The 25,771-nt window shown below is 37.9% G+C and overlaps 1 protein-coding gene across 1 annotated transcript in view; it reads left to right on the top strand.

The window, feature by feature from the left end:
- The window catches only part of NCAPG (non-SMC condensin I complex subunit G), a 29,710-nt gene extending 5,737 nt beyond the window's left edge, over nucleotides 1–23,973 (top strand). The window contains exons 6-21 of the mRNA XM_033060371.1: nucleotides 4,662–4,854; nucleotides 6,377–6,526; nucleotides 8,687–8,827; nucleotides 9,821–9,944; nucleotides 10,517–10,606; nucleotides 10,761–10,940; nucleotides 11,438–11,548; nucleotides 12,843–12,962; nucleotides 14,494–14,730; nucleotides 15,043–15,224; nucleotides 17,919–18,093; nucleotides 18,524–18,685; nucleotides 19,984–20,155; nucleotides 21,211–21,297; nucleotides 21,734–21,809; nucleotides 23,549–23,973. Coding sequence (XP_032916262.1) covers nucleotides 4,662–4,854; nucleotides 6,377–6,526; nucleotides 8,687–8,827; nucleotides 9,821–9,944; nucleotides 10,517–10,606; nucleotides 10,761–10,940; nucleotides 11,438–11,548; nucleotides 12,843–12,962; nucleotides 14,494–14,730; nucleotides 15,043–15,224; nucleotides 17,919–18,093; nucleotides 18,524–18,685; nucleotides 19,984–20,155; nucleotides 21,211–21,297; nucleotides 21,734–21,809; nucleotides 23,549–23,675 — 2,327 coding nt within the window. The 3' untranslated portion in view covers nucleotides 23,676–23,973. The remainder of the gene's footprint in view (nucleotides 1–4,661; nucleotides 4,855–6,376; nucleotides 6,527–8,686; nucleotides 8,828–9,820; nucleotides 9,945–10,516; nucleotides 10,607–10,760; nucleotides 10,941–11,437; nucleotides 11,549–12,842; nucleotides 12,963–14,493; nucleotides 14,731–15,042; nucleotides 15,225–17,918; nucleotides 18,094–18,523; nucleotides 18,686–19,983; nucleotides 20,156–21,210; nucleotides 21,298–21,733; nucleotides 21,810–23,548) is intronic.
- The last annotated feature ends 1,798 nt before the right edge of the window (nucleotides 23,974–25,771 follow it).

The following is a 25,771-nucleotide window of genomic DNA, read 5'->3' as shown; positions in this document are numbered from 1 at the left end:
CTTATGTGAGTAAACCATAAATGAATTGCACTTTCAAAAACATCTGAAAGCCAATGAGCTTTAAAATGGAACCAAATGCTATTAACATTAAAAAGCAATAATGCAATTAATCAAAGAAGTAGGAAAATGTACGGTAATTTCACGACTATAAGGCGCACCGGATTGTAAGGCGCACCTCTGGGAGTCGGCAAATTTCCTAACTTTGTCCCTGTATAAGGCGCACTGGACTATAAGGCGCACTTTTTTTTTTGCAGTGAGGATCCACGTGCAACAAAGAAATGAATTAGTAACAATCACACCAGTCATGCTGTCTTGGGTTACAATACAGGATGTGATCAAAGTATCTATTCTATCACCATCTGTTGTGACCAGGTGGGGCAGTGATCCTTATCTCTGTGGGAGATACTCTGCTAATGGGCCATCCATTGAAACCAGTCGAGCATTGTTCTTTATCTTTACACCCCCCATCCTTCCTCCACGAGTTATCTTCTGCTAATGGCCCAGTGAGTCCCACTGTGTGACTGATAAAATTGCTTTATCCCATTGAGAGTTGCTCCAGACAAGGGGGAGAGCCCAGCCTTTCCTACCTAGATAAAAACTGAAATTTTGGGACACCAAGTCGCCCTCTTTTCCCTGGACTCCAGAAGAAAACCGGACACTTTTTCCATATCATCGCTAGGCCTTTGGAGGGAGGCTGCACCCTTCTACAAGACCACTGCTTCAACTGAACCACATTTGTCACTGCAAGAGGACTGTAGGCACCATTTAATGGGACTGCTACCAACACCCTGCCTGATGGGTGTCACCCTGACAGCGTGTCAGCTTGTGCTCTGACTTTGTGTCTTAGTTTGGTGGACAGGTGTCTGCTGAGAAAGGCAGGAGCCTCTCTTTGAAATGGAAAATGTAAACCCCCTCCCTCCAAATTATAATTTTGAAATCCAGTGGCTCTCAGGTAAAGATATGGGAATTAGGAATAACAGTTCTTTACTAGGGAAATTAAAATAGAAATACAGTACTACAAAGAAACAAACTCCAAACCCTGACAAAGTCAGAGTACAACCTGACACCCCGTCAGGCAGGGTGTTGGTAGCAGTCCCGTTAAATGGTGGCTGCATCCTCCTGCAGTGACAGATGTGGTTCAGTTGAAGCAGTGGTCTTGTAGAAGGGTGCAGTTTCCTTCCAGAGGTCTAGTAGTGATGTGGAGAAATCTTTTTTTTTTTTTCTGGAGTCCAGTAGAGAAAGGGCTACTCGGTGTCCCAGAATTTCAGTTTTTGTCTGGGTTGCAAAGGCTGGGCTCTCCCCCTTGTCTGGAGCAACTCTCAATGGGATGAAATTATTTTATCTGTCACACAGTGGGACTCAATGGGCCATCAGGAGAAAATGACTCGCTGGAGGTAGGATGGGTTGTGAAAAGATAAAGAACAATGCCCTACGGGTTTCAATGGATGGCCCATTAGCAAAGTATCTCCCACAGAGATAAAGATCACTGCCCCAGCTGGTCACAACAGATAGTGATAGAATAGATACTTTGATCACATCCTGTATTGTAACCCAAGACACTTTGTCAGTGTTTAGGGTTTGTTTCGGCTGTGATTCAACTCGCAGCTCGTACTTCTGAGTTTGGGAAATTTCCGAACTTTGTCCATATATAAGGTGCTCCGGACTATAAGGCGCACTTCCGGGTTCGGACCAAAATTTTAGTCAAAAGGGTGTGCCTTATAGTCGTGAAATTACTGTAATTAATTTGGTGTATTCGGAAATGTTTCATTACAGATATTTTTACAGCTAATAAATGTATTAAAGAATTTAAATGTAAAATCAGTTTGAAAATACTTCCTGTGTGCTTCCAAAGAAAAATCTTCACAACTTGGTTGTTTTTTTGTTTAACTAGTGTGAATTTTCTTTTAATGAGTCTTCGACCCTTATGCATTTCACCATGGGGCAACTTTATTCTTTTTAAAGTCTTTTGTACTGTATCACTCTATAGAAACAGCCATTCAGAATATACCCATAATTGTGTGTAGTGGTGCTGCCAAAAGATCAAAGTATCACCTGCATCTGAGCGAGACAATTTTTGCCTGCCTACGTAGAACACTGTTTTGGTTTTTTTTGTTTCACCCAACAGCAGCAATTATATGCATGAATTGCACAATAGAAGCTACCAGTTTTTACTGGGTGCTGGTGTGTGATCTCCCTACTTTGTTTGGAAAGTCTGCACTAAGTTGAATTTTGCTCTGAGAATTTCCCTTGCTGAGTGATGTGCTGCTTGGGAAATGTGAGAATTATGATGTATGTGGGTATTGGCTTAGAAAGCAAGATTGAAGTACTGCATTTGCTGGGAGCTAGAGCTCTTTAAGGTGTGTCATGCATGCATATGTTTTTAATGATCTAGTATTGTTTTTGGCTAACTGGGGATCATGTTCTGTTTTAGGAAAGGAAGCGACAATAGCTGAGTCCTTTTTTGTGTTGTATACAGCTACACTTAAAAAGACCACCTCCTTCTGTATAATAGGTTTTAGTCACTTTGCTCCACCTATCCTGGATTGATCTGTAGTAGCCTACAGAAGTTTGCTCGTGTTCTGTTTCTGAAGTTCAGCACTGAAAAAGCCATGTTCTGAATTACTGTTTCTTATTGATACATTAGTTTGCTGTTTTATCTAACTACTTGCTACCTGTCTGCTGGCTGCCACCACTTCCCCAAAAATGCTTGGTCTTGAGAGATACTTCTTATGGTGAATGCATTTCTCTTAGTAATCTTTCCAAACCGAGAAGGAAATTATTTTCCCTAATTTTTTATGTGATCCTTCAGTTATCAGGAGCAAGTATTTGTTTTATCCCCTCAAACAGAAAGTACAGCCTTTCTTTGTGGCCTGCTTTTCAGTGACATTGATGTGTTCAATATAAAGAAGTGTCTTCTTTTATGATCCAGGACAGATACTTTCTTAGTGTCTGTCTCTTCCTTAGGATGATTTTACATCCCAACTGTTGAGGACTTTTCTTTTTCTTGACATCTAGAATCACAGGGGAAAATATGTGCCAGGGTATGTAGTTTGACTGATAGTACATGTTCTTTGCCAGGTAAGATAGATTTCTATTCCAAATTGGCTATTCTATATTGCAAATATTGCAAATCCTGTAACCCTGAATGTATGTTTATTGAATCTGCTAATATGGGTAACTCCTGAGCTAACAAGTGAGGAACCTGCTTATTCAAGGTACCTGTATTGAAATTTTGGATGTTTTTCCTTATTGGCTTCAGAACAAGGGCTTATAATAGATAAGGTCTAGAACGCATAATCCACATTCTGCTTAGTTCTACTTTTCAGGGTGAATTCACCTCTCATTCTACTGTGTTCTACTAGTTTGCACTTTTCACCTTCTTGGAGAGGTTTCTTATTCTTAGGACTGTACTTTAGCTTTTTCAAGGCCATTTTATTATTCTTTTTGAACTCTTAGCTATGTTCAAGTGCTGCATTTATTATCATGAGTTACATACAAGAGGAAAGATGAATGCTGTCCCTGTTTGTGGACTTTGTTTCCCTTATACTGGATATTGTTTTCTGAAAGAGCCTAGGAGCATAATTGTTTTGCTCCCTAGTTATTATGTTTTTACCTCCACCAGACTCTTAACCTTTCACCTTTCATGCTTATGTTTGGGTGAATGCATTATTGATGTATACATTCTGGATGTTCCCATAAATACTTTTTTCATTGATTAAATAGTACTCTATTGGTCCAGGAACTGTTTCTTGTGTCAGGAGTGAATAGGGAGTTAAAGTATCATGTGTAAACTTCGTGATCCATTCACTTAATTGCAATAGCATGAGAATTCTGTATGTCAATTCACATGTAGTATCCTGCCTCCAAAAGTGGCTGATGCCTGAAACAGAGCAAGTATATAACAATGGCTACACAGAATATTTGGGACTGGAGTGTCTCTGTTATGAGGACAGGCTGAGGGAACTGGGCCTGTACAGCCTCCAGAAGAGAAAACTGGGAGGGGACTTCATCAGTGTCTGTCAGTATCTGAAAGGGAGTGTGCTAGGAGGATGGAGCCAGGCTCTGCTCTGTGCTGCCAGGCAATGGGAAAGAGGCAATGGGCAGAGTCTGATGCACAGAATGTTCTGCCTGCATATGAGGAAGAATTTCTTTACTGTGCAGATGACCTTGCACTGGAAAGGTTGCCCAGAGAGGTTGTGGAGTCTCCCTCACTGGTGATATTCAAGAAATGTCTGGATGCAACCCTGTGCCATGTGCTCTGGAATGGCCCTGTTTGAGCAACAGAGTTGGACCAGATGACCCACGTGATTCTGATTTTGAATATTTTGTTGTTCTACTGGAGTTTGTAGATTTTCTGAGTTGAGGTGGCGTCTTTAGTTTTTTGCTGTAAAAGTTTTTTGGATAAAGGATTTTTTAAATTTCCTGTGAGGGGAAAAAATTGCATTGCCTCTAAAAAAAAGGGGCCCTAAGTAGTTCTTGCTCAACTGGGTTTTTCTTAATTTAAGGTAATGTTAAGTTTAACTGTATAATAGTGTGTTTTGTTTTGTTTTTTTTTTTTTTTTGCAAAAAGACTTATACAGAAAGATGTTTTGTGAAAGTATGTTTAAAATTTGACATTCTTTAAACTTTGTTTTAAACCATTTGAATTCCTGTATTATTAGATGCTGTTAAGGAGGTAATGAAGAAGAAGCTACTCCAAGCCTGGTTACAATTCACTGAAGGGGATGTTTTAGAATTGCTTCATAGACTGGATGTAGAAAACTGCCCAGAAGTGGCCATCTCAGTACTAAATGCTATGTTTTCATTATCTTCACTTAATGACATTGTTCAGAACTGTAAAAACCTTGATAGCAGGTATGCAGAGCATTCTTCATTTCCAAAAGATGTATTGTATATAAAAGATGTTTTGTATGGGAATGTAAAACAAAATTCATTTTATCCTCTTAAGATGTGAGCACATTTCCAGACGCTGTAAGAAAGTGATTTCACTATTATTGATGCTTTTTAAAACCAGACAGGCCCATGTCTATAGCTTTGGAGTGCAATGCATGTAACATCTACTGATTTTCAAAACATTTGTCATGCTACTAACCAGAATGCAAGGCACTGTACATTTCCTCCTGTAGTACAGAGTAAGATTTAACTATTGCTTTTTAATCAGTGACAATTTGTCATTTAATTTTACCATCTATGATTAGACTCCTACCACTGTTCAAAATCATTCCATTCTGATTGGTCTGCTTTTGGTCCTGAGCAAAATGAAGCTTCCATTCTGAAAAACTGAGCTATCAGAATTTTTAAAGTAGCAGATCTGTTAGACTAATGACATTTTGAAAAGTAAGTCAAATTACTCGATTTGTAATGAAGCTTACATTAATTTAATTTATGGAATCAATGTAAGGGTTGTTAACCATTAGGGTTGTTTTTGTATGAAGTTTCTGAGTACAGCTTATATGATGGGTATCAGAATGATAAATGGCTAGATTTTTGAAGTCTCTGATTTTTTATTTTTTTTTTGTTAAACTTACATTTAAATAAAGACCTGTCAGATCAATGAGAAGCTGTCAAATGATCAGTTTTCATCTACATGTTGCCTCAGGTGTTTTTTGTTTGTTTTGTATGTGAGCAATCTAAAGCAAAACCAAAATTGTTGATAGTTTCCAAGTAAAATGGGATTCAAGGGACTAAAAAGTACCACTGCAGTGATACTGTCTTATGTTTTGAGGTAGAATTAATGCACAACTTAATGTTCTGCTTCTGAAAATGAAGATTAATTGCCATGCTTGGCATGAAAAATACTATGAATCTAAAAAGGAGTGGGGGCCTGATGACAGATGATCTACCTATGATGGCAGATGGATGATGAGCTTACAGAGTTGCTGAGTTGTGTTGGATTTTGCATTTGACATACTATGATTGCTACTCCATTATTGTGTCAAGATCTTGTGTTAAGAATGGAAGAAACAATTCATAGAAGCTGAAAAATATTTTAATGCAGTTTTGCAATTCTGTGGGTTAATGGTGTTCTGTTTTCCAGACTTGTGCAGTGATAGCAATATTTCATAAAGTACTGGCGTGGTTGCTCTAGAAAATCTGAAGGGTTGGGCAGAACATTTTTGCAAACTGGTCTGAACAGCCTTGAATTAAAATACTGAGAAGGGCAGTGTAGTGAATGGCTTGTGGAGCTCTGTATCCTCAAGACAGACGAAGTTATTTTTCTCAATCTTCAACTATTTCTGTGGGGAATACCTTTGACAGGGTTTTATTTGCATTTTAGGAAGTAATATTTATTTCTTATTTTCTAATACTTCTGTTTATTTATTGTTTTAGACTCTTTTATTCATCTCTTCATATTGCTTTATTTATTTTTGTTTAGAAAGCTGATTCCACTGGAGGATTTAACAGCTGAGAATGTGTTATATTGGAGATGTCTTTGTGAATATCTAAAATCAAAAGGTGAAGAAGGTGAAGTTGTACTAGAAGAGGTGTTGCCAGAACCAGCTATATATGCAGATTATTTATTGAGGTACATTGCATTTAAAAATAAATCTCTTATCACAAAAGTAGAATTTTTTTATTTTAATTAGAAAATACTTATTTTATTCAAGTGTTATTCAGGTATCCTCGAAACCCAAAATTGTGCTTAAACGGTGATTTTAACTTTGCTTTTTAAAAAAGATTTTTGAGGGGTTTTTTAGAGCTTGCAGAAACTGACACTTCTTCCATTTTTGTCATTTATGAAAATAAAGTAAAATTTTGCTACTATCCCTAAGAGAAGCATTTTTGAATTGAAACTTCTCTTTTGCCTGCTCAGGCAGACATGCTTCCTAAGAACTTATGTTTGCAGACACAACTGCAAAATGAGCCAGTTACAGAACAGTTATTTAACTGAAGGGTGCAGGATGGTGGAAATGAATGTTTTGTTATGGTGGAGAATAGTAATTTATTTTATTTGGTGAGGTGTTTGTTTGTGTATTTTAGTTGGGGATTTTTTAGAGGCTGTTTGATCATTTATTTATTTACTTATTTGGGTTTTTTTTGTCTTCTTGGGATTCTTTAGTCTTAACACAAATTTTGAACAGAATTTGCTTCTGAGCATGGATAATGCTGGGAAATCTTAACTGAGGTGTTGCACCTGTAAAACAGAGTGAATCTTTCTGATGATAAATCATATCTGCTGAAAAAGGCATTGTATTGATGGATGTTTCCAATTTAAAATATGCGTATTCTTTTCGTTCTGTACTGGGTGTAGTATACTGGTAGTAATTACAAAAGTCATTGCTACTTTTCAGTGTGGAATGTTAACATGTTTCATAAAATTTAATAAATGAAGCATCTGTGCTTCCTTAGTTTTGAAATGTATATCCAGTCTGATGGGTATAAATTTATTTATTCATTATTCATTTAACAGTCCATGAAACATTTATTTTCCAAAACATCTGTTCTTCAAGAGAACATTTGTTCTATTTCCATCCAGTCTTACTCAAAGTGCCTTCAGTTACATTCCTCTTCAGGGTGAGGCTAAAATTAATCAGGTTTGCTAGTAATTGTTTGTGGTATCAGCTGTTAAACCGCTCATTGTTGAGCTGTTGTTTCAGGTAAGATTTGCCTGTTCTCAATCCTCTGATTTACAGTGTACAATTGTGCAGTGCACTGTGAGGGTGTTGCTTAGGAGGAGAATGAACGTGCAAGTCATTGGGACTTCAAAGAAAAGCAGGATTGTGAGCTGCATTTTGATATTCTCTGTTACCTGTTGCAGGTGACATTATTAAATGATCAGAAACACTTAATTTTCATTTCAGATGTTCTTAAATAGTAGTTTAATGCACGGTATTTTTTTGTCCTAAATTTGAAGAAATTTTAAAAATTTGCTAAATTAACAAGCTGTTACTGAAAAGTATCTACAAAGCTGGGGTAGGAAAAAGGAACTTTTTCACCGGTCATGTCAATATTTGAATTATATTTTGTGATATTGAATTTTTAATGTGATGTCTCACTCTAGATTTTCTGAACACGTATAACTCTCACTGATAGATGAAATTTTGATTAAAAACCCAATTGAATCTAGAAAAATAAAGAAATGGAACAAACTGATTACACTTTCAATACCATATGGCTGAATGTATCTGTTAACAGATTATTATTCTGTAATGATATATTTAATCAGATTAATAAGTCACTGTACACTTTCATGATTGTCTTGTATTTTGTTTTGTGGGCAATATAACAATTCTGGACTTGTAAAAAATGCATTGTACCTAAATATGCAGAAAATAGTAAGAAAAATGGTACGTCTATCCATTTGTTCCTAAAGTGTTACCTTTATGCATTTTTACACAACTGAAATCACATGTAGCATTACTTGACATTTTACATTTCTTGTTGTATTACGTTCCCAAAAGAGATTTTTTAAAATGAAATGCATTATTTTGAAACTGTACATTTTTTGGTATAAATAATTTCCTGAAAGATAATCTATGAAAATAATACAATAATTAATTTTTAAGGTTTATACCTAGTGTAACCACTTCTTTATACAGGGCAAGATAGTGGTGGGTTTTTTTATTGGGGGTAGGGCAGGAGTGGATATTTGGATTTGTTTTTGGAGTGTATTTATTTATTTACTTATTTATTACTGTCCAACAGTGAATCTGAATGTAACTATATCTGTTCTGTTTGGATTCAGTTATCTTCAAAATATGCCAATTCTTAGTGAAGAACAAAAAGAAGACTTTAATTGTTTTGAAAACCTGATGACAAAAGAATTTATAGGCCAGCAACTGATTCTAATGATAGGTTGCATGGATACCATGGAAGAAGGAGGAAGGTAAATTTAAATATCAAATTTATGTTACTAAACTTAAGACACTCATGCCTGAACAGGTATAGAACCTCTGCTTGAAAAGAACCTGATCAAACACAAAATACAGTTCTAATGCTAGCTGGAATAGAAAGCAGTCTCCTTAATGGAATTGGTCCCAAAATTGTGCCAAATATTGTCTACTTACTTTTATGGAAAAGTGAGTTCTAATGGAGATTCAACATTGTTAGGGGAAATAAATTTAGTTGTTTTCATAAAGTACTATTGAGATTATGAAATTACAAAACTGCTTATTTGGAGCACAGTATGTAAATATAAAGGGAGAAAAATGGATTGCTTCACAACAGATGACTTGGAGCAAGTAGCCCATTCGTCGCTTGTGTTATTAAGCTATAATCTGCTAAGGCCAAAAAAGGCTACAAATATCTTAGCTGCCAGGCTAAATTGGACTGCGTTAACAGAGTCATTCTTAAAATTTGAACAACCTTTTGGTGTGATGTAAGAAGTGCGAATGAATTTGGAAATTCATACTATCTCAGGCATTTTGTAAAAACTTGCAGTTATGATAGTATAAACACAGCAGTAATTTCAAACTCTCAGTGAAATGTGTAAAAGTGTGCCAGACTGGCAGGACAGTTTAAGGTTTTTCTTTCTTTTTTTAAAATTTTCAGTCATAATTTTCATGAAAGCATTCTACAGTATTGACACTGACTGTTTCTGGTGGTATGATTTTTCTTTGTACAGTAGGGACATCTGATTAAAAAATTCAGCATTTTCTAATCAAGAAAAAACAGGTAAAATCAGTAAAAGACAAACATTGCTAAATAAAAAGATAGATTTGACAGTTAATGTAGCTATGGAGAAAAGTTTCTCTGATACTGTATTATGAAGTCTTCATGATACTATCTCCAGGTTGGTAGGATAGTAACTCTTACGTCTTTCATTTTCTTGAATAAGAAAACATTTGTTTGTTTTTTGTTTTTTTTTTCTCTAATCCAGAAAGCATCTGCTAGTTATTTTACAAAAGATTCTCATTTTACCTTCAACTTCAGCAGCACTTATACCTCCACTTGTTGAAAAATTGCTCAGTATTGTTAAGGATGAAGACAGAAGGATTCAAGTTGTGAGTAATTGTAGAAGCTTGTTTTCAAATCTCTGCCTTCCCCATAAATCAAACAACCTTTATGAAGCATTTTAAAAGAAATCTTAGTATTTAAATATTGTCTCTTTCCCCCTTGGCTTTTTGGGGGATACTTTTTGGGGTTTTTTTTGTTTGTTGTTATTTTGGTTTTAAGCATAGCTGCATTTTGTGGTTTTCTAGAGACCTTTATGTTTAAAGATGCAACTGGTGTTGTAAATGCAGTCCTCAAACTAGGAAAGTGTTACAAATTGGTAGCCTGTTCCAGAGTACTTCATTGTGTTAGATGCAAATTGTTTTGATGAAAACATTCAAAGATAAATACTTAAGATCTTCTTGTTCCTTGCTTACCCAGCTGGATGGGAGAAAATGGGACTGAAATGTGCTCATGGTCACATTATGTGTTGTCAAATTTACAGGGAATGAGCTGCTAAGAGAAATTGCATGGATATGCAATACTTTTTTGTAAGGATAATATTTTAAATTTGGAAAAGCTAGATGCTTAGTATATATCTGAACTGTAATTAATGATACTAATATACTGTTTGTAACAATAGATTGCAGAAATTGTATCAGAAGTTCGTGAGCCAATTGTTGCAGTTGACCCGCCTGTTGATCCTGCTGAAATAAGAAAGCGGGAGCTTAAGGTGAGCAGATTTTAGTTAATAAGAAAACTATTTTTTTAAGTTTAATCATCTAGAGTTTTAGATAGTAGATTAATATTGGCTAATGTCAATGGTGTGTCATTGGCTAATACCACAGGGGTTATTATGTAAATTTTCTTTTTGTTGTGTATTTCAGCTCGCAGAAATAAAAGTGAAGCTTTTTGAAGCCAAACAAGCTTTGGAAGAATGCATTGCTCTTCAGGATTTTAATACAGCATCAGTATTAAAAGAGAAAATAACTGAGTTGGAACACACAAAAAATGATCTGATAAAAGCAGGAGAACAAGTTGAAATTAAAGAAATGCGTGTGGAGAAGGTCTCTTCCCTTTCTGTATTCCTAAGTGCTAGTTATGTCTTAAAATTTATTCTTAATTTTAAAAGAAAGTGTAGCTTGGTCTTGTCTCAAATACGTTTTTAAAACTGAAACTAAACGTTTATGGTATTCGTATTCTTCTTCTGCAGTTATAGAAACTGATAGTATGCTCTAGCAAAAGGTAAATTGTATAGAAACTGATGGTATGCTCTAGAAAAAATGAATTGCAGTTAAACTGTTCTTTTGTCTGAATAGCTAAAGACTTCTAAAAGGGTCTTGTTCTTACTCTTTTTCCTCCTACCTAATTGAAAACAAAAAGGAATTTATTTTGATCATAGCTTATAGATAGATGATGATTAATATTCTTGCAAAACAAATGTGTAGTGGACAGGGAGTGTTTATTTGGATAGGGACAAATTATGATTAATGGCCCCATTTTTCTTATCATAGCCACCATTTGTATTGATAATGTTTTTCTCTTTTTCCTGACCAACTTGAAGAATGATCCTGATACACTGTTGAAGTGTCTGATCATGTGCTATGAGGTTCTGAAGATCATGTCACTTTCTAAAGGAATCGATCCAACAATTAATGAAATCATTCAATCTCTGGTATGTAGGAATACAAAATACAGTAATTTCACTACTATAAGGCACACCAGATTATAAGGCGCACCTCCGGGAGCCGGCAAATTTCGCAACTCTGTACATTATATGAGGCGCACTGGACTATAAGGCGCACTTTTTTTAAATTTTTTTCCAGTGAGGAGCTGTGCCACGCGCAACAAAGTAATGAATTAGTAACGGAATCACGGTGATTGCAGGGTTTACTGGCAGGTGCTCAATTTGCAAACATTTTAACAGATTGGTGTAACCTTTAAACACAGCCCCAGGCGCCTCCCCCTGTGCATGGGCGGGCCCCGGCACTCCCGCCCGCCCCCTGTGCCGGCTGGCGTGGCTCGGGGCTGCTGCGGTTTGGGGAGGCTCGGGAATGCCTGTGGTTTGGGGCAGCGCAGGGCTGCTTTACTGGCAGGTGCTCCATTTGCAAACATTTTTCACGGATCCGTACAACCTTTAAACGCCGTCCCAGGCTCCCTCCCCGTGCCACGAGTCCCGGAACTCCCACCGCAGCTCTCGTGGGTCCCGGCTTCCCCCTGGCTGGCGGTTGCTGCCCGTCCCGGCTTCCCCTGCCCGGTGGCCACAGCTGCCGTGGGTGGCGGCTCCCGCAGGTCACGGCGCCCTGGCCGTGGGTCCCACAGGTCCTGGCTCAGCTCGCAGCTCGCACTTCTGGGTTGGCAAATTGCGCAATAAGGCGCACTTCCGGGTTTGGACCAAAATATCAGTCAAAAGGATGCGCCTTATAGTCATAAAATTACTGTAACTTAATCTCCATAGTAAATGCAAAAATGTTAAATGAAGCCATTGCATTGTTTGTACTGTATCTAGTCTATTTTTTTCTTTTGTGTGGCTTTTTACAATTGTCTTCTCAAAACTATTTCAAGTACATCAGAGTGGCATCTGGATTTTGTAACTTGGAAGTGGATATTGTTTCTCTGCAAGAATGTTAATGTCTTTTATGAAGAAATGTGTAGGCTTGTTGTTGTGTGTTGTTTTTTTTGTTTCCCGGAGTGATCAATTCCATTTCATTTGAAAACAAATATTTATTAAAAACAAACATAAAGCAAAACACTCCTGTCATTTTTGCCATTATTTTTTTCTGATTTCAAGCAACATATTCAATCTGCTTCTGTTTATATCTAGATAAACAGAATATTTGGTAGTTGCCATTTTCCAATCTTGATTCAAAATAAATTATTTTTAATTTTGGCTAAGCATGTTTTAGTAGTCAGAGTTTTCTTTTCAATTTATATATTTTGTCTATAAAGTTTAATATTATTGTTTTCAGATACTTCCAGGTGTAACTAATGTCCACCCAGCTGTGAGAAATATGGCAGTTCTGTGTTTGGGTTGCTGTACCCTTCAGAACAAAGAATTGGCCCAACAACAACTTCCATTGCTGTTACAGGTAAAATAACTGATGAGAAATGAAATGATGGTCTTTGTGACTTAGTAAATAAATCTAGTCTTGTATCTATAACAAGCTGTCATGCATAGTAATGTTCTTTGAGAACCAGTAATTCCTGGTTTGTGGTTTCCTGTAGATTTTTCTGATGTCTAGTGAGATTCTGTTTATCTTGGTAATTGCATGTTTTCCCTTTGTAAGGTCATGGAATTCCTTACCTTCAAGGTCTCACTTTCTCTTCCAAATCTGGGTTAATTCTTTGTTACTGTTTCTGTATAACAGTTTATAACAGTAAAAAACCTGTTTGTTTTTAATATGTTTGTGACTATTTGCCACTCAATGCATGAAAGAGAAGCTGTGGGATTCTCTAAACCTTCTTTAGGAAACCAAACTAAAAATGTGTCTGATGGTTTTCACATTTCTGCTGTATACTTACCTGTGATATTGGGTGGCTGATTAAAATTCTGAATAATTAATAAGTTTATATTAAGGATTAAGGAAGAGTTGTTAACTAGAGAATAAAGTAATATTCAAACTAATAAACGATAGCATGGCCAAACATCTATGGATATGGAGCATGTTGGACACTGTAATATCCACAATTCCAATCCTCGCAGTGAGTGTTCTGATACCAAGCTAATTATATCAATGTGACACTTGTTAACCCTGGTTTTGTACCCTCACTTTGAGGGAAGTGTGGGTGCTCTTGTAAGAGTGTGTTCAGGCAGACATTGGAGAAATGACTGCAGGAGTCGAGCTGATGTGCTTGGCTCAGACGTGAGAGTTGAGTTGTCAGTCATAGTAGGAGAACTTTGGGTTACTAAAAAAGTAACATTTACTATTATTTTAAATTTGCCTTTGAGTATGTCACATTAAAAATAGTTTGTTTGGACAGGATTTCAGTTACCTTTAGTACCTTAAATTTTTGGGTTAAGTAATCTTTCTGCAGGTACTAAATCCCATATTCTCTATGTAGGCTGCTATCTGAAGCAGAGTGTTGGGTTAAACAGGTGTAGAATCTCTGGGCAAACCCATGATGCATGGCTTTACTTGCATGTAATTTGGACTATAATGTATAGTAACCTATGTAACTTTGACTTTTATTACTTTCTTGGTCCCTGTTGTCTTTTTGCATACTGTTGATTTTAATTAAGCTGTACTTTTATTTAGTTGTGTTTCTGTAATGCCTACCACTCTGGAGCCTACCACAGGCAAACAGACTTTGTTTGTCCAGTGTCTGTTTATGGGTTGAACAATAAAATTACATCTTACACATGGATGCTCACTCCATGAGTGAAATTAATTTGACTTTATGTAGTGCAAATTACATAGATCACTTGATAAATTGTTTCCCAGATGGTATTATAAATTCAGGTTTAAATTTGTATCACACCTTCCTAAGGTTTGAGAGTTTGTTCAAGTATTATAGTTTCCCAAAATAATCAATCTTACTAAAGAAAAAAATCTTGCTGTGCTTAATTTCAATTTATGCTCTGCTGGAAGATGATATATTTATTTTCCTTATTAAACCTAGATTTTGCAAATAGATAACATAAAGATAAAGCTCAGTGCTTTAAGGGCAATCTTCGATCAACTAATGCTATTTGGAATTGAGCCTTTTAAAACCAGAAGAGGCAGTGACTCTCAAAGTGAAAGTGCACACATGAGAACTGAACATGATGAGGAGGAAAGTGAAACAATAGAGGAGGAAGAGGAGACTGCCACAGTTCACAACCTTCTGAAGCTTCTTTCTGGTTTCTTAGACAGCGAGGTAAGGAATATTATAAAATTTGCCTTAGTTTTGTTTTACAATTATATTAGCAGATGGCTTATCATCCCATTAGGCTGCCTGGGAATATTATGTAATGTGAATTGAAATTAATGGTCTAATATTAAAATGCCTATACTAGAAAATGACTACAGGGCTGACTTTACTCTTGAGCTGCTTTGTATTGTGTGCAGGTGAAAATATGTGAATGTAGAGAGTGATTGATAAGATAGGATATAGGCTATTACAGTAAAGTATTAGTGAAAAGCATTATGATGGTTGGTGTACTGTGTATATGATGATTTGTTTCTTCAGTATTCAGAACTAAGGACAGAAGCTGCAGAAGGCATTGCCAAACTGATGTTCTCTGGGAGGCTGATCAGTGCCAAGCTCCTTTCTCGTCTTGTTTTGTTGTGGTACAATCCCGTGACTGAAGAGGATACTCGGCTCCGACACTGTCTGGGAGTTTTCTTCCCTTTATTTGCTTATGCAAATAGGTAATGCTCTTTGTAGTTAATTATATGACAATATACATTGATCTAGCAACTTTAGGAACCTTTTTTGATCTTGCACAAGTAGAAATGGTACAGATGCAAATTAGATTTAGACATCTAATTCAGCCTCCTATGCCTATTGCTTTTGAAAGTACATAATCTTAACCTGTGACCATTCTGAAGACTTTCCATTAATTCTCTGTTACCCCTGTGGCTTTCCATGCTTTTTTTTTCCTTTCCTAAGCCTACAGTCGAAACTGTTCTCAAAGATACTGAATAAAATTAATTTTAAAAGATGTGCTTTACTTATTTATGCTGTGGAGCACTACAGGTAGGCTTTGAAGTGTCACTAAAAAGTAGCTAGCAGGAGTGCTTCAAAAGAAAATGATCAGTGCCCAGCAGTTATCAAAGCAGCAGGCTGCTAGGGTGTGGTTTGGGGTTTGTTTTGTTTTTGAAACAAGGAATGCTCCAATTTAAATTCACAGCATATTGAAATCTGTTTATATTGGTGGTGGACAAAAAAGGTAGAGAGATTATAGACCTAAACAGCAATTCTCATCCCCTTTTATCTGCTGCTGAAAGCTTACTTTTCAGTAGCTGCTAGTGGTTTTATTGAGTTAGAACAAACAAAGTATTTATCAGCTTTTTTATAGTTAAGTTTTAATTTAAGTGTGTTATGTTACCTCATCTATTTTTCAAACCAAATTGAATTAAACATTTGTGGCCTATACTGCCTCACCACATTAAGAGGAGTAGTACAAAGGAGGGTTGTCTTGAAGAGGCAAAAAACCCCTGTTTTTTTTCTGTTTTCAGAAAAAAGTCAAAGAAAAATACCCAGTTTCTTATAGAATGGGATTTTCCCTACTTAAATTCTTAGAAAAGTAACAGAAAAAATGATTTCATATGTTTTCAGTATCTCTGATAATAAGTAATGAATTTAAACTTTTAATATTGATACGTCTTCTGATGCTGGGAATTTCATTCTCTTTTTTCATGAGTTCTAGTGATTGCCCACTTGTCCCTTGATAGTGGTCTAAGTGGATACTTATCCCATGAGTAACCTCATGTATTTCCAAGTTCTTTGCAAATGAAGCAGTTTCTTGTGGCACCTTCTAGATGATCTTTTTTCTAGGAAACATAACATAGTGTATGAATTAAGCAAAAATCAGAAAAATCTGTGGAGAAAAAAAATCCTATGTCTTAGTCTGGCTCATTGACTGAGAATCTCTGTTTAGTTAGGAAATATCATTTATTTTCTGTCTCAAAACATTATCTGCATCCTGGATCCCAAATGGTCCATTTTTAGTTGAGTAATTTACTTTCTTCAGTGACGGATACCTGTATTATTAGAAGTGATTATTAAATACCATGTCTAATTCAGAACTTGTCTGCAAAGGTGCCATTCATTAAAGAGAATTTTGCTAATAAATGAGATTTGGCAGAGGCTCATACTTAAATTTAATACTGATCTCTCACTGAATTTTAAAATTCCGTTTGTTTTCTGGGTGCTGCTCTGTTAATCTTTGCATCTGGTCACAGATATAATCAAGAGTTTTACTTTTTGACATGAAATATTTAAACTCTGAGGAAAAAATGTTGATCCTGACTTATAAAATTATCTGTCATGTCTGAAGGGTGGTGTGAGATGCTAGAGTAGGGACAATGTCCTATAACCAGTGAACAATTCTTATTCATGGAATGTCTTCTATAGTGTATTAAACTCTCAGGCAGCATAAGAGGAGAAGATTCTGCCTTGTGCCTGTGTGTTATTAGAGGTGGTTTTGTTTTTCATTTACAGGGAATAATTTGAATGATACTTCAGTAATGCTAGAGCCAATATAAAGCCTTAAAACTGCTGAAAGGGAGAGTTCTTGCTTTGGGTCTTTTGTAGCCAATTGTAGTGCTCAAAAGGTTTTATTGTCAGCTGGTTTGGCTCCATAATCCAGCAGCAAATAATTTTTTTTTTTTAATTACTTGCTTTCTTAGTTTTCTCCTGTAGTTATTTGGATTCAAATAGGAAGTTAGTATAAATATCAGCAAGAGTAAAGGCTTCACTTCAACTGTACCTTGTACTTTTTGACATTTTACTTGTTAATTTGTTTTGACAAGTCTTGTGGAACCACACTTTTAGACAGCTTGCTGCAGAACCAAGTGAAACATGATTTTTAGGCTTGCTTGGCAGGAGTTATGAACTCTTCTGAGAAAAAATCACAAGTATTTCTTCCAAAAATCCTGTTAACCACTGCATACTTTTTTTTGCCAGGTTTCCTTGCTTTCTTACACAATGGAAAGTACCTCCAAAGAAAAATTCTAGCAGAAAGGAGGAATGAGCAGACAACAAGATTAATCTATGAAAATTAATTTTTGAATCATTTACAGAAATGTATTTATGGAAATGTTTTCTCTTGTCCTTCAAGATGAAACGTGTCTGTATATATCAGTTGGGTTTTCAGTAGTTAGGATGAATGTTCAAATTCTTCAGAGGAAGGAAGTGCTACTTAAAACTTGTTTGAAATGCCATGTGCTAAAATTTCAAATGGCACTATGAAACAGTTTTGATACCTTGATCTTGCTGGCTGTTGCTACCAAGTTTGGCCACTCCTACTTTGATTGATGTACCAAGTCAGTGAACTGTCATCATGGAAGGGCAAACTTAATTTTGTCTTATGCTACTAATATTTGACTTCACTGAAACAGGTCTAACCAGGAGTGCTTTGAAGAAGCTTATCTTCCAACTCTGCAAACACTGTTAAATGCTCCTGCAACATCCCCTTTGGCTGAAGTAGATATCAGTAATGTTTCTGAACTGTTAGTGGACCTGACCAGACCAAGTGGACTGAAATGTCAATCCAAGAAGTCTCAGGACTATCAGGTACAATGTATTAAACTGTAAGAGAATAGTATTTGTGTTAGATTAAGAGCTACTCCCCCTTTGCTTACTGCTACCTGTCTGGGCCTCTTTGAGATTCCCAGTGTCAGCAGTTGGATTAAATGAGTGTCTGTTCAGGCAGTGAAGTTCTCTAGCTTGACACTTTCCTTCCCCTTTACCTTCCCGTTTCTTCCCCCCATCTCCAATTTCACCTCCCGCTTACAATTAAAAAATACTAGTAAGAGCTTGCTCTTGGCTAATTGTTTCTATTGTGGAAGATATTTCTAGAAATCAGTTGGTGAATATACTGAAAAGAGTGCATTTTAGGAAAATGTGTAAAAGTAACCTACTGTTTAAATCAGATTGTTCTCATTGCTGTCTCTTGTAAATAGTTCCCAGCAAAATTGCTGACACCTAATTTCTTCCTTTGCAGGAGTTAACGGTGCATGATACTTTAGCCATGAAAATTTGCAATGAAATCCTGGTGGACCCAACTGCACCAGATGTCCGTATTTATGCAAAAGCTTTAAATTCACTAGAACTCAGTAGTTCTTCTGCTGAGAATCTTCTGGTGTTGCTCAGTGAGATTCAAGAGGTAATACATAAATAGCACGGGTTCTTACTTTTTTAATCATTAGTAATCCAATAGTCTGATACACTTTTGTTTATTATGACAATATGACTGGAATTCCTCTTCAAACCAGTTTTGAAAATTAATTTTTGAATCATTTAAAATAATCTTATCTGATATCACTGCATAAACCACAGACAGTATAAGCAGCTTGAAACAGTGTGCCCGACTTGATACACTGCAGTACAGTAAGTTCTTTTGATAACTGTGGTGTAGTTATTTTTTTTAAGTTAAAATAAAATTCAGTATTACAGTAATTTCACGACCACAAGGCACACCGGACTATAAGGCGCACTCTCTTTTTTTGCAGCGAGGATCCGCCCCCAGTTCCCCCCGCGCGGTTGCTGGCCGAGGCCCCGCCTCAACCCGGCAGCCATTGGCCCCCGGGCCTGCCTGTACCCGGCGGGGCCGGGCTATGCCCACCGCTACTCGGCCCCGCCTCCCCGGGACCAGGCTATGCCCGCCACTGCTCCGTGCAGCCTCCACGGGGCCAGGGCATGCCTGCCAGGGTTCCCCGGGCCCCCTTGCACCCGGCAGCTGCGGCCCCCACGGTCCCGCCTCCACCCGGCAGCTGTGGCCCTGCCGGCTCCCCCCACGGCTCGTGGCTCACACTTCCGGGTTGGCAAATTTCCGAACTTTTTCCCATATATAAGGCACACCGGACTATAAGGCGCACTTCTGGGTTCAGGCAAAAATTTTAGTCAAAAGGGTGCACCTTATAGTTGTGAAATTACTGTAAGTCTTACAGTTTTTTAGCTTATCTTTAATTAATTATTAACAGCTGAAATTTTAGACCTAAACTTATGGCATAATGGGAAAATCATTAGGCAACATGGAAAGGATGCTTGATTTAAGATGAAGTGGGAAGGGATTACAAGAGGTTTACTTTGGTGTTTTTATTAATGTGGAAAAAAATTAAAACTTGGAAGTGTGGCACATGAACACAATGCTATATAGAAATGTTGGTAAGAATGCTGAATCCACCATAGGCATATCATCCTGAGGTAGCTGTACTCTGTGTGCAGTTGCTTTAATTTTTTTCAGGTTTTCTTTAAAAAAAAATTATGAAAAAAATTGGTATTTTAGTGCCTGGTATTGATGGAGAAAGTGTTTCTCCTTTCAGCTTGAGTGGTCACTTTTGTGTCACACATTGTATCCTTTGTGCAGTAATTTCAACTAATCCTATTAGTAGGCACATTTTATAGATAAAAGAAATAGTTGTAAATCTAAGTAGCATTTAACATTAAATCTTTGTTCTCCAGAAAGTGGAAGATAAACTATGTCAAAAAGCTATTGAGAAGATGCAGATGAAATTAACCAAGGATCCTAATGTGGGCAAAAACCACTCTGGAAGAACTGAGGAAACAGATCTCTCTGAAAGGACACAGGAAAGAGACATCACATTGTCTGAAAATGCTGTTCACTGTGAAGAAGGTAATTCAGGAGGGGTGTAGTACAGTAGTAGGTGTACACTTCAATGAATTGTTTAGATGTTATGAAAATAAAAAGTAATAGGACTTGGGAGACAACCCCAGCTCCCTCAGCTACTTCCCATGTCACTTGTGCTCCAGACTCTTCCCCAGCTCTATTGTCCTTACCCAGACTCACTCTAGCACCTCCATGTCTTTCTTGCAGTGAGGGGCTCAAAACTGATCATGGGTTTTGAGGTGTGGCCTCATCAATGCTGAGTGCAGGGGAATGATCATTGCCCTGGACCTGCTGGCCACAATCTCTGGTACTAGCCAGGATTCCTCTGCTGGCTCATGCTCAGCTTATAAACACTCAGCTGTTGGAGCTGGTCCTTTACAATTTGAGTGTTCTCAAGTGGAAAATTACTGTTTCCATGCTCATGGTCCTCCGATTCAGGGGACTGGGCAGCCCGAGGTCTATCAGTAATATTAAAGAATCAAGCAAATAAAGCACTGAATGGCTCTACTTTTTCTCTAGTCCTGTTAGTCAGGTGACTGACCATCTTCACTTTGTCCAGTGTTTTGTTTGGACCTTCTCCTGCTTTTACTGTACTTTCAAAACTCCTTCTTTGCTATGTCACAAAACAATGACCAGGTTTTTTGAACTGTAATTGAACTTTGGTCTTTGGTGCCTTCTCCACACATGTGTGAACCACAGCTCTGTCATCTTCCTGCACAGCCTGACCTTGATGTCAGTGATCTTGTAGTTCCTTTTTCCTTTTGAGCTCCACATGGAGTTCCTTGTTCAAACAAGCTGATCTTCTGACCTACTTCCTCAGTTTCCAACACAGTGGCAGGGGCTAAACAGTTATCAGGAATAGTTGATGTATGATTGACCTTTGCTGGGGTGGAGTGACATTTTAAACTTTCTGTTAGCCTTATTAGCTAGTTTCTGGTTTAAAGAAAAAGTGGGGTTCAGTTGTGTGGCTTTTTAATGTAACAGCCAAAATTTTAAATCCTGGTATTTAAGATAATCACGTTTTAATTTATGACTTCTGCATGTGTTATTCTGTTTAACAGAAAATAATAAAGATGCTCTTCGTACTCCAGCTAATGAAGTTAAAGAAACTGCAAAGTTAAGATCTGCAAGAAGCAAAACTGGCAAAGGTACAGTGGCTACAATATTAGTTGTTTTTAATAAAATAATTTCATACTAACTTTTTGTGAATGTATAGGTGGAAAAGCCATTCATACTCTCTTGTAGTTTTTACAACTGTATTTGTTAAAAGATTAAAGTAATTTGTTCTGTGTACATTTTTGTGCTGTTAGCCTCTCCCAATAACACAGATTTCAAAAAAGAAAAAAGGACTGTTGACAGGCTTGCAGATAACCCAGCCACAGCCATTGACAGTAACGTACAAGTCTTTATGGGAGAAGTAGAAAACTGTAGGGTTTTTGTTGTTTTTTTTGTGATCACATTCTATCAATGCTGACTGCGTATTTTTATGTTTCAATGCAATATCAAATACTGAAGAAAGATACAAAACTAGTTTAAGAAAATAATGGTATCAAGATACAAAAAAAGATTTTTGCTTTTATTTAGGACAGCGGAAAGCGACAGAAGTGAGGTCTGTGAGCAGAAGAAAAACTGGTGCAAGTGTAAAACATGGTCTTGAAAGGTAAATCCTTGTCTCCCCACCATCAAAACTATGGTGTCTGTTCTAGCAAGGAAATTTAATTCAAATGTTTTTCATTCCCAAACCTGTATGTTTTGATATTCTCTGCTCCTAAAACACAGATAAATATTTAAGGACAAAAAATTTTTGAATTGGTTCTTTTGAAACAGTGGCAGGTTTTGCCAAGAAGCCTGTAATATTTTTTTAACATATAGTAAATTCACAAATACAAGCCGCACTGAGTATAAGCCGCATCTCTGGGTGTTGGCAAACATTTCGGTTTTTGTCCATAAATAAGCCGCACCCGAATATAAGCCGCTTTGTCGTTCGCAGCGAGGACCCGCGTGCAATTAGTAACAGAACCGCGGCAGGGCGGGGTTTACTGGCTGAGCTAAGGCTGTGCAGGCTCGGCCCGCTAGGGGCCGCTGACGGGGCCAGGTGGCCCAGCCCGGTGCTGCAGCTCGGGGCCGGCCGCCGCTGCCACTGGGCTCGGTCACCCCGGGTCGGCGCTGCCCCGCGGTGGCAGGCAGGGACAGAGCTTCCGCCGCTCCTACGGCAGCGGCAGCGGGCGGGGACGGAGCTTTCCCGCGCCCGTGGCGCCGGCGGCGGGCAGGGACGGAGTTTCCCCGCTCCTGCCGCGGTGGGCGGGGACAAAGCACCCCGTCGGCTCCCCGAGCCGCGGCAATGGCTGCGCGGGGCTCCCGTCGGCTCCCCGGGCCACAGCAATGGCAGCGCGCGCTTCCCCCCCCTCCCCGGGCCGCAGCAATGGCGGCGCGCGCTTCCCCCCCCTCCCCGGGCCGCAGCAATGGCGGCGCGGGCTTCCTCCCCCCTTCTCTCCCCTGGGCTGTGGCAGAGGAGGAAAGAGAGCTCTCCCGCCTCTCTCCCCGCCCCCCGTGCTGCCTGCAGGGAGCCAGGCTCCACCCGCGGTGCAACAGAGTAGCGATTTGTAACAATCGCAAAATGCCAACTTTGCAGCTGCTCGGCTCAGCACGCTGGCAGGCACTTCTGAGGTTGTATTAGCCGCTCCTGATTATTAGCCGCATTTCCGGTTTAGAAGCAAAATCTTAGTCAAATTGGTGCGGCTTGTATTCGTGAAATTACTGTACCTTTTTTGTGTTGAGTCAATAGATATTCTAGCTGAAAAATGTCAGATTTTTTGGTTTACATTATTGCTCTTCTTCCAGTTAGTTTTTTTCTGCCTTTTCTAATCTGTTCTGCGGAACATACATTTTTAAAATTTAATTTTTTTCCCCTTCACAATTTTGTTGCTTGTTGTCCAACATGTAGTTGACAAGCATCTAGAAATGACTGAGAAGTGAACATTTCTTCCCTTATGATCTTGCAGGATATAAGCATAAAAACATTATCTTTGTACTTTTCAGCTGTGGTCAACTCTTTCTTAAGCAAGTAATCCATTTACTGTGGACTTTATTGTGACCAGGGTCAGTCTCTCCCATTTGCCTATTCGGTGTGTTTGATTCCATCTAATTTTGGCGGAATTGATTTTGGGGAAACTTGATTCCATCTAATTTTTCTTATTTTCCAACTGCTTATCACTTGGTTATCTTTACTGATACTGCTATATCACTTGGAAAACACTGGATTATTCTAAAAAAATAAAAAGTGTTTAATTGTTAAGAAGTATTTTTGCTCTTTAAGATCATGTTTCAAGTTTGTTCTTATAAAAGCTCTTAAATTTTCTTAGTCTTTTTTACCTAACTTATAAATAATCTATGTTTCAGTGGTGACCAAATTCCAGAACCAGTCCCAGTGTCAAGTTCAAGGCCTCAAAGACGAGCAAAAACTTTGGCACTGGAGAAAACCCGAATGAATCTTTCACGATTGTTGGATGAGGAAGCAGATAAGTGAAGACAAAAGGAGAAAGTGCCTTTGTCAACACTGGTAGTTAACATCAGACTTGAAAATAAGTTTTTTTTTCTTGCTAATCATATTTACTCCTTTTATATGAATCATTTATAATTCTACATTTTTTTAAAATAGATGCTTGTATTTCTTGTATTTCCTGATATGAAGTCCCACATTCATGTAATAAAAATGGATTAAAATATTTCCTGCACAAAACTTGGATCTTTTTACTTTATAGAGAAGAATGCATCTTACCTGTAAATAAAAATTGCTGTTCGCACTACATATTCGATAGTTTTTTGTTTTCATATTGAGCAGTAGCAGAGAGTGGTTGCTTGTGATGGCAGCAATTTTGAATGTACAGTAATTTCATGACTATAAGGCGCAACTTTTGACTAAAATTTTGGTCCAAACCCGGAAGTGCGCCTTATAGTCCGGTGCGCCTTACATGATGTACGAAGTTTCGAAATTTGCCAACTCCCAGAGGTGCGCCTTATGGTCATGAAATTACTGTACTTACTTTCATGGCACATTTAATTTATTTCTTCATTTTTATAAGGTTTTATCACAGTAAAACCTGGTCGCAGATGCAGGTATTTACTGTTCATGTTAATGTAAAATAGAGTTGATCTTAATTGGGAATTCTGCTTCCTGCAGGTGTGTTTCCACTTTATTAAACAAGGTCAAAGTGGTAAAACTGAGTAACTGATTTTACAAACCATACTGCAAGTCTTCTGGTGCTGACCTTGTTATATAGAATCAGTGATTTGCTTTTAGAAAAGCATAAAAATATTTGTGGTACAAAATAAGAAATCTTCTAAGGTCAGTGTTGTGTCCTTTTAAAGTAGTATCTAACTGTTATTTCTTTGTAGCTCTCAAGTTCCAAACATGTAGGAAGAGTCAGGAGTTTCACAGGACAGTAGAGGAAGCTGTGCTCACACAGCAGTCACTGGTGGCTCAGCAGGTTCACTTGTCACAAATACCGAGGCAGTGGTGTCCGTTTTGCAGTGGAGCCATTGCGGAGCAGTTGGAACAAACTCACTCAATTCCTTGACATGGACATCTCAACTATTGATGCCAAATGCAGCTTGCTAAGGAACTTGCAATAGGTAAATGTGCTATAAATGATCTTTGGTGATTCTCAGAAATTACTTAGGGACACAAGTGAAATTTAGTATTCCTAAAGTGTAATTCCCAAACTATTATGCTGTTTCCAAGCTTGCATGTAGGAAACAGAGGGATTGTATTGCTTTTCATCCTTTTCAGTTTTTGTTGGAAACCTGTCAAACTGCAAAATGCCACGACACACTTTTCTGCTGGTATTTGCTCTGTTCAGGAGCACCCGCTTCTGTAACTGCGATGAATTAATTTTCTAATTTTAAACACAACTTTGAGGTCTTGACCTCCCTATTTTGGTAACTCTTCTTTAAGTCCCCAAATTGTGTTGCAGTATGAGTTTGTGTACATGCAGCCACTTCAGATCAGAGATGCTCTCTGTTCCTTGAATGCTGCCTAAACATAGTTAAAAAGGGCCAAGTATGTAGTTGTTTTTCTCAGTTATAAGTCAGAGGTTCCCTGAGGCTTTAGTGTTTTGAGATTTTTTTTGTTTGTTTTTGTTTTTTTTTTTTAAGTTCTCTCTCATCCTCCCTCTTGAGTGGTCTCTTCTTTAAGCACTACTACACTTTGAACAACTGGTACTAATCCACTCTTTTCTTAAAATTAGGAGGAGCAAAACAAATCCATAAAAGCCTCTGGGCATGCCTTCCTGAGTAAGACTTTAGCTTTACCTTCTTGATGTTCTGTTGTGCCTTACCACTTGTACAGGTTCTGTCTGGCATTTCTTGGGAATGCTGAACTGAAAAGATAAGGTTTCCCTCAAGTCACCTCCCAGTCTGTGGATGTCTCTGCTGTGGATGTGGCTTCACTGGTGTGTGTTAATAGAAATTTGTCTAATTAGAGACCTCTGGGGCTGGTGTGAGGCTGGAGTCCCTATGGGGAGAGGCTGAGGGTGTGGTGCTTGTTGAGCCTGTGAATATTGGGAGGATCCCCAGCCACTTCCAAGGAGTCCAGTAAAAAGATAAAATCGGGCTCTTTATTGC

The sequence above is a fragment of the Catharus ustulatus genome, chromosome 5, assembly GCF_009819885.2.
Source record: "Catharus ustulatus isolate bCatUst1 chromosome 5, bCatUst1.pri.v2, whole genome shotgun sequence".
Classification (NCBI taxonomy): Eukaryota; Metazoa; Chordata; class Aves; order Passeriformes; family Turdidae; genus Catharus; species Catharus ustulatus.
This window is presented reverse-complemented; position numbering and strand designations above follow the sequence as displayed.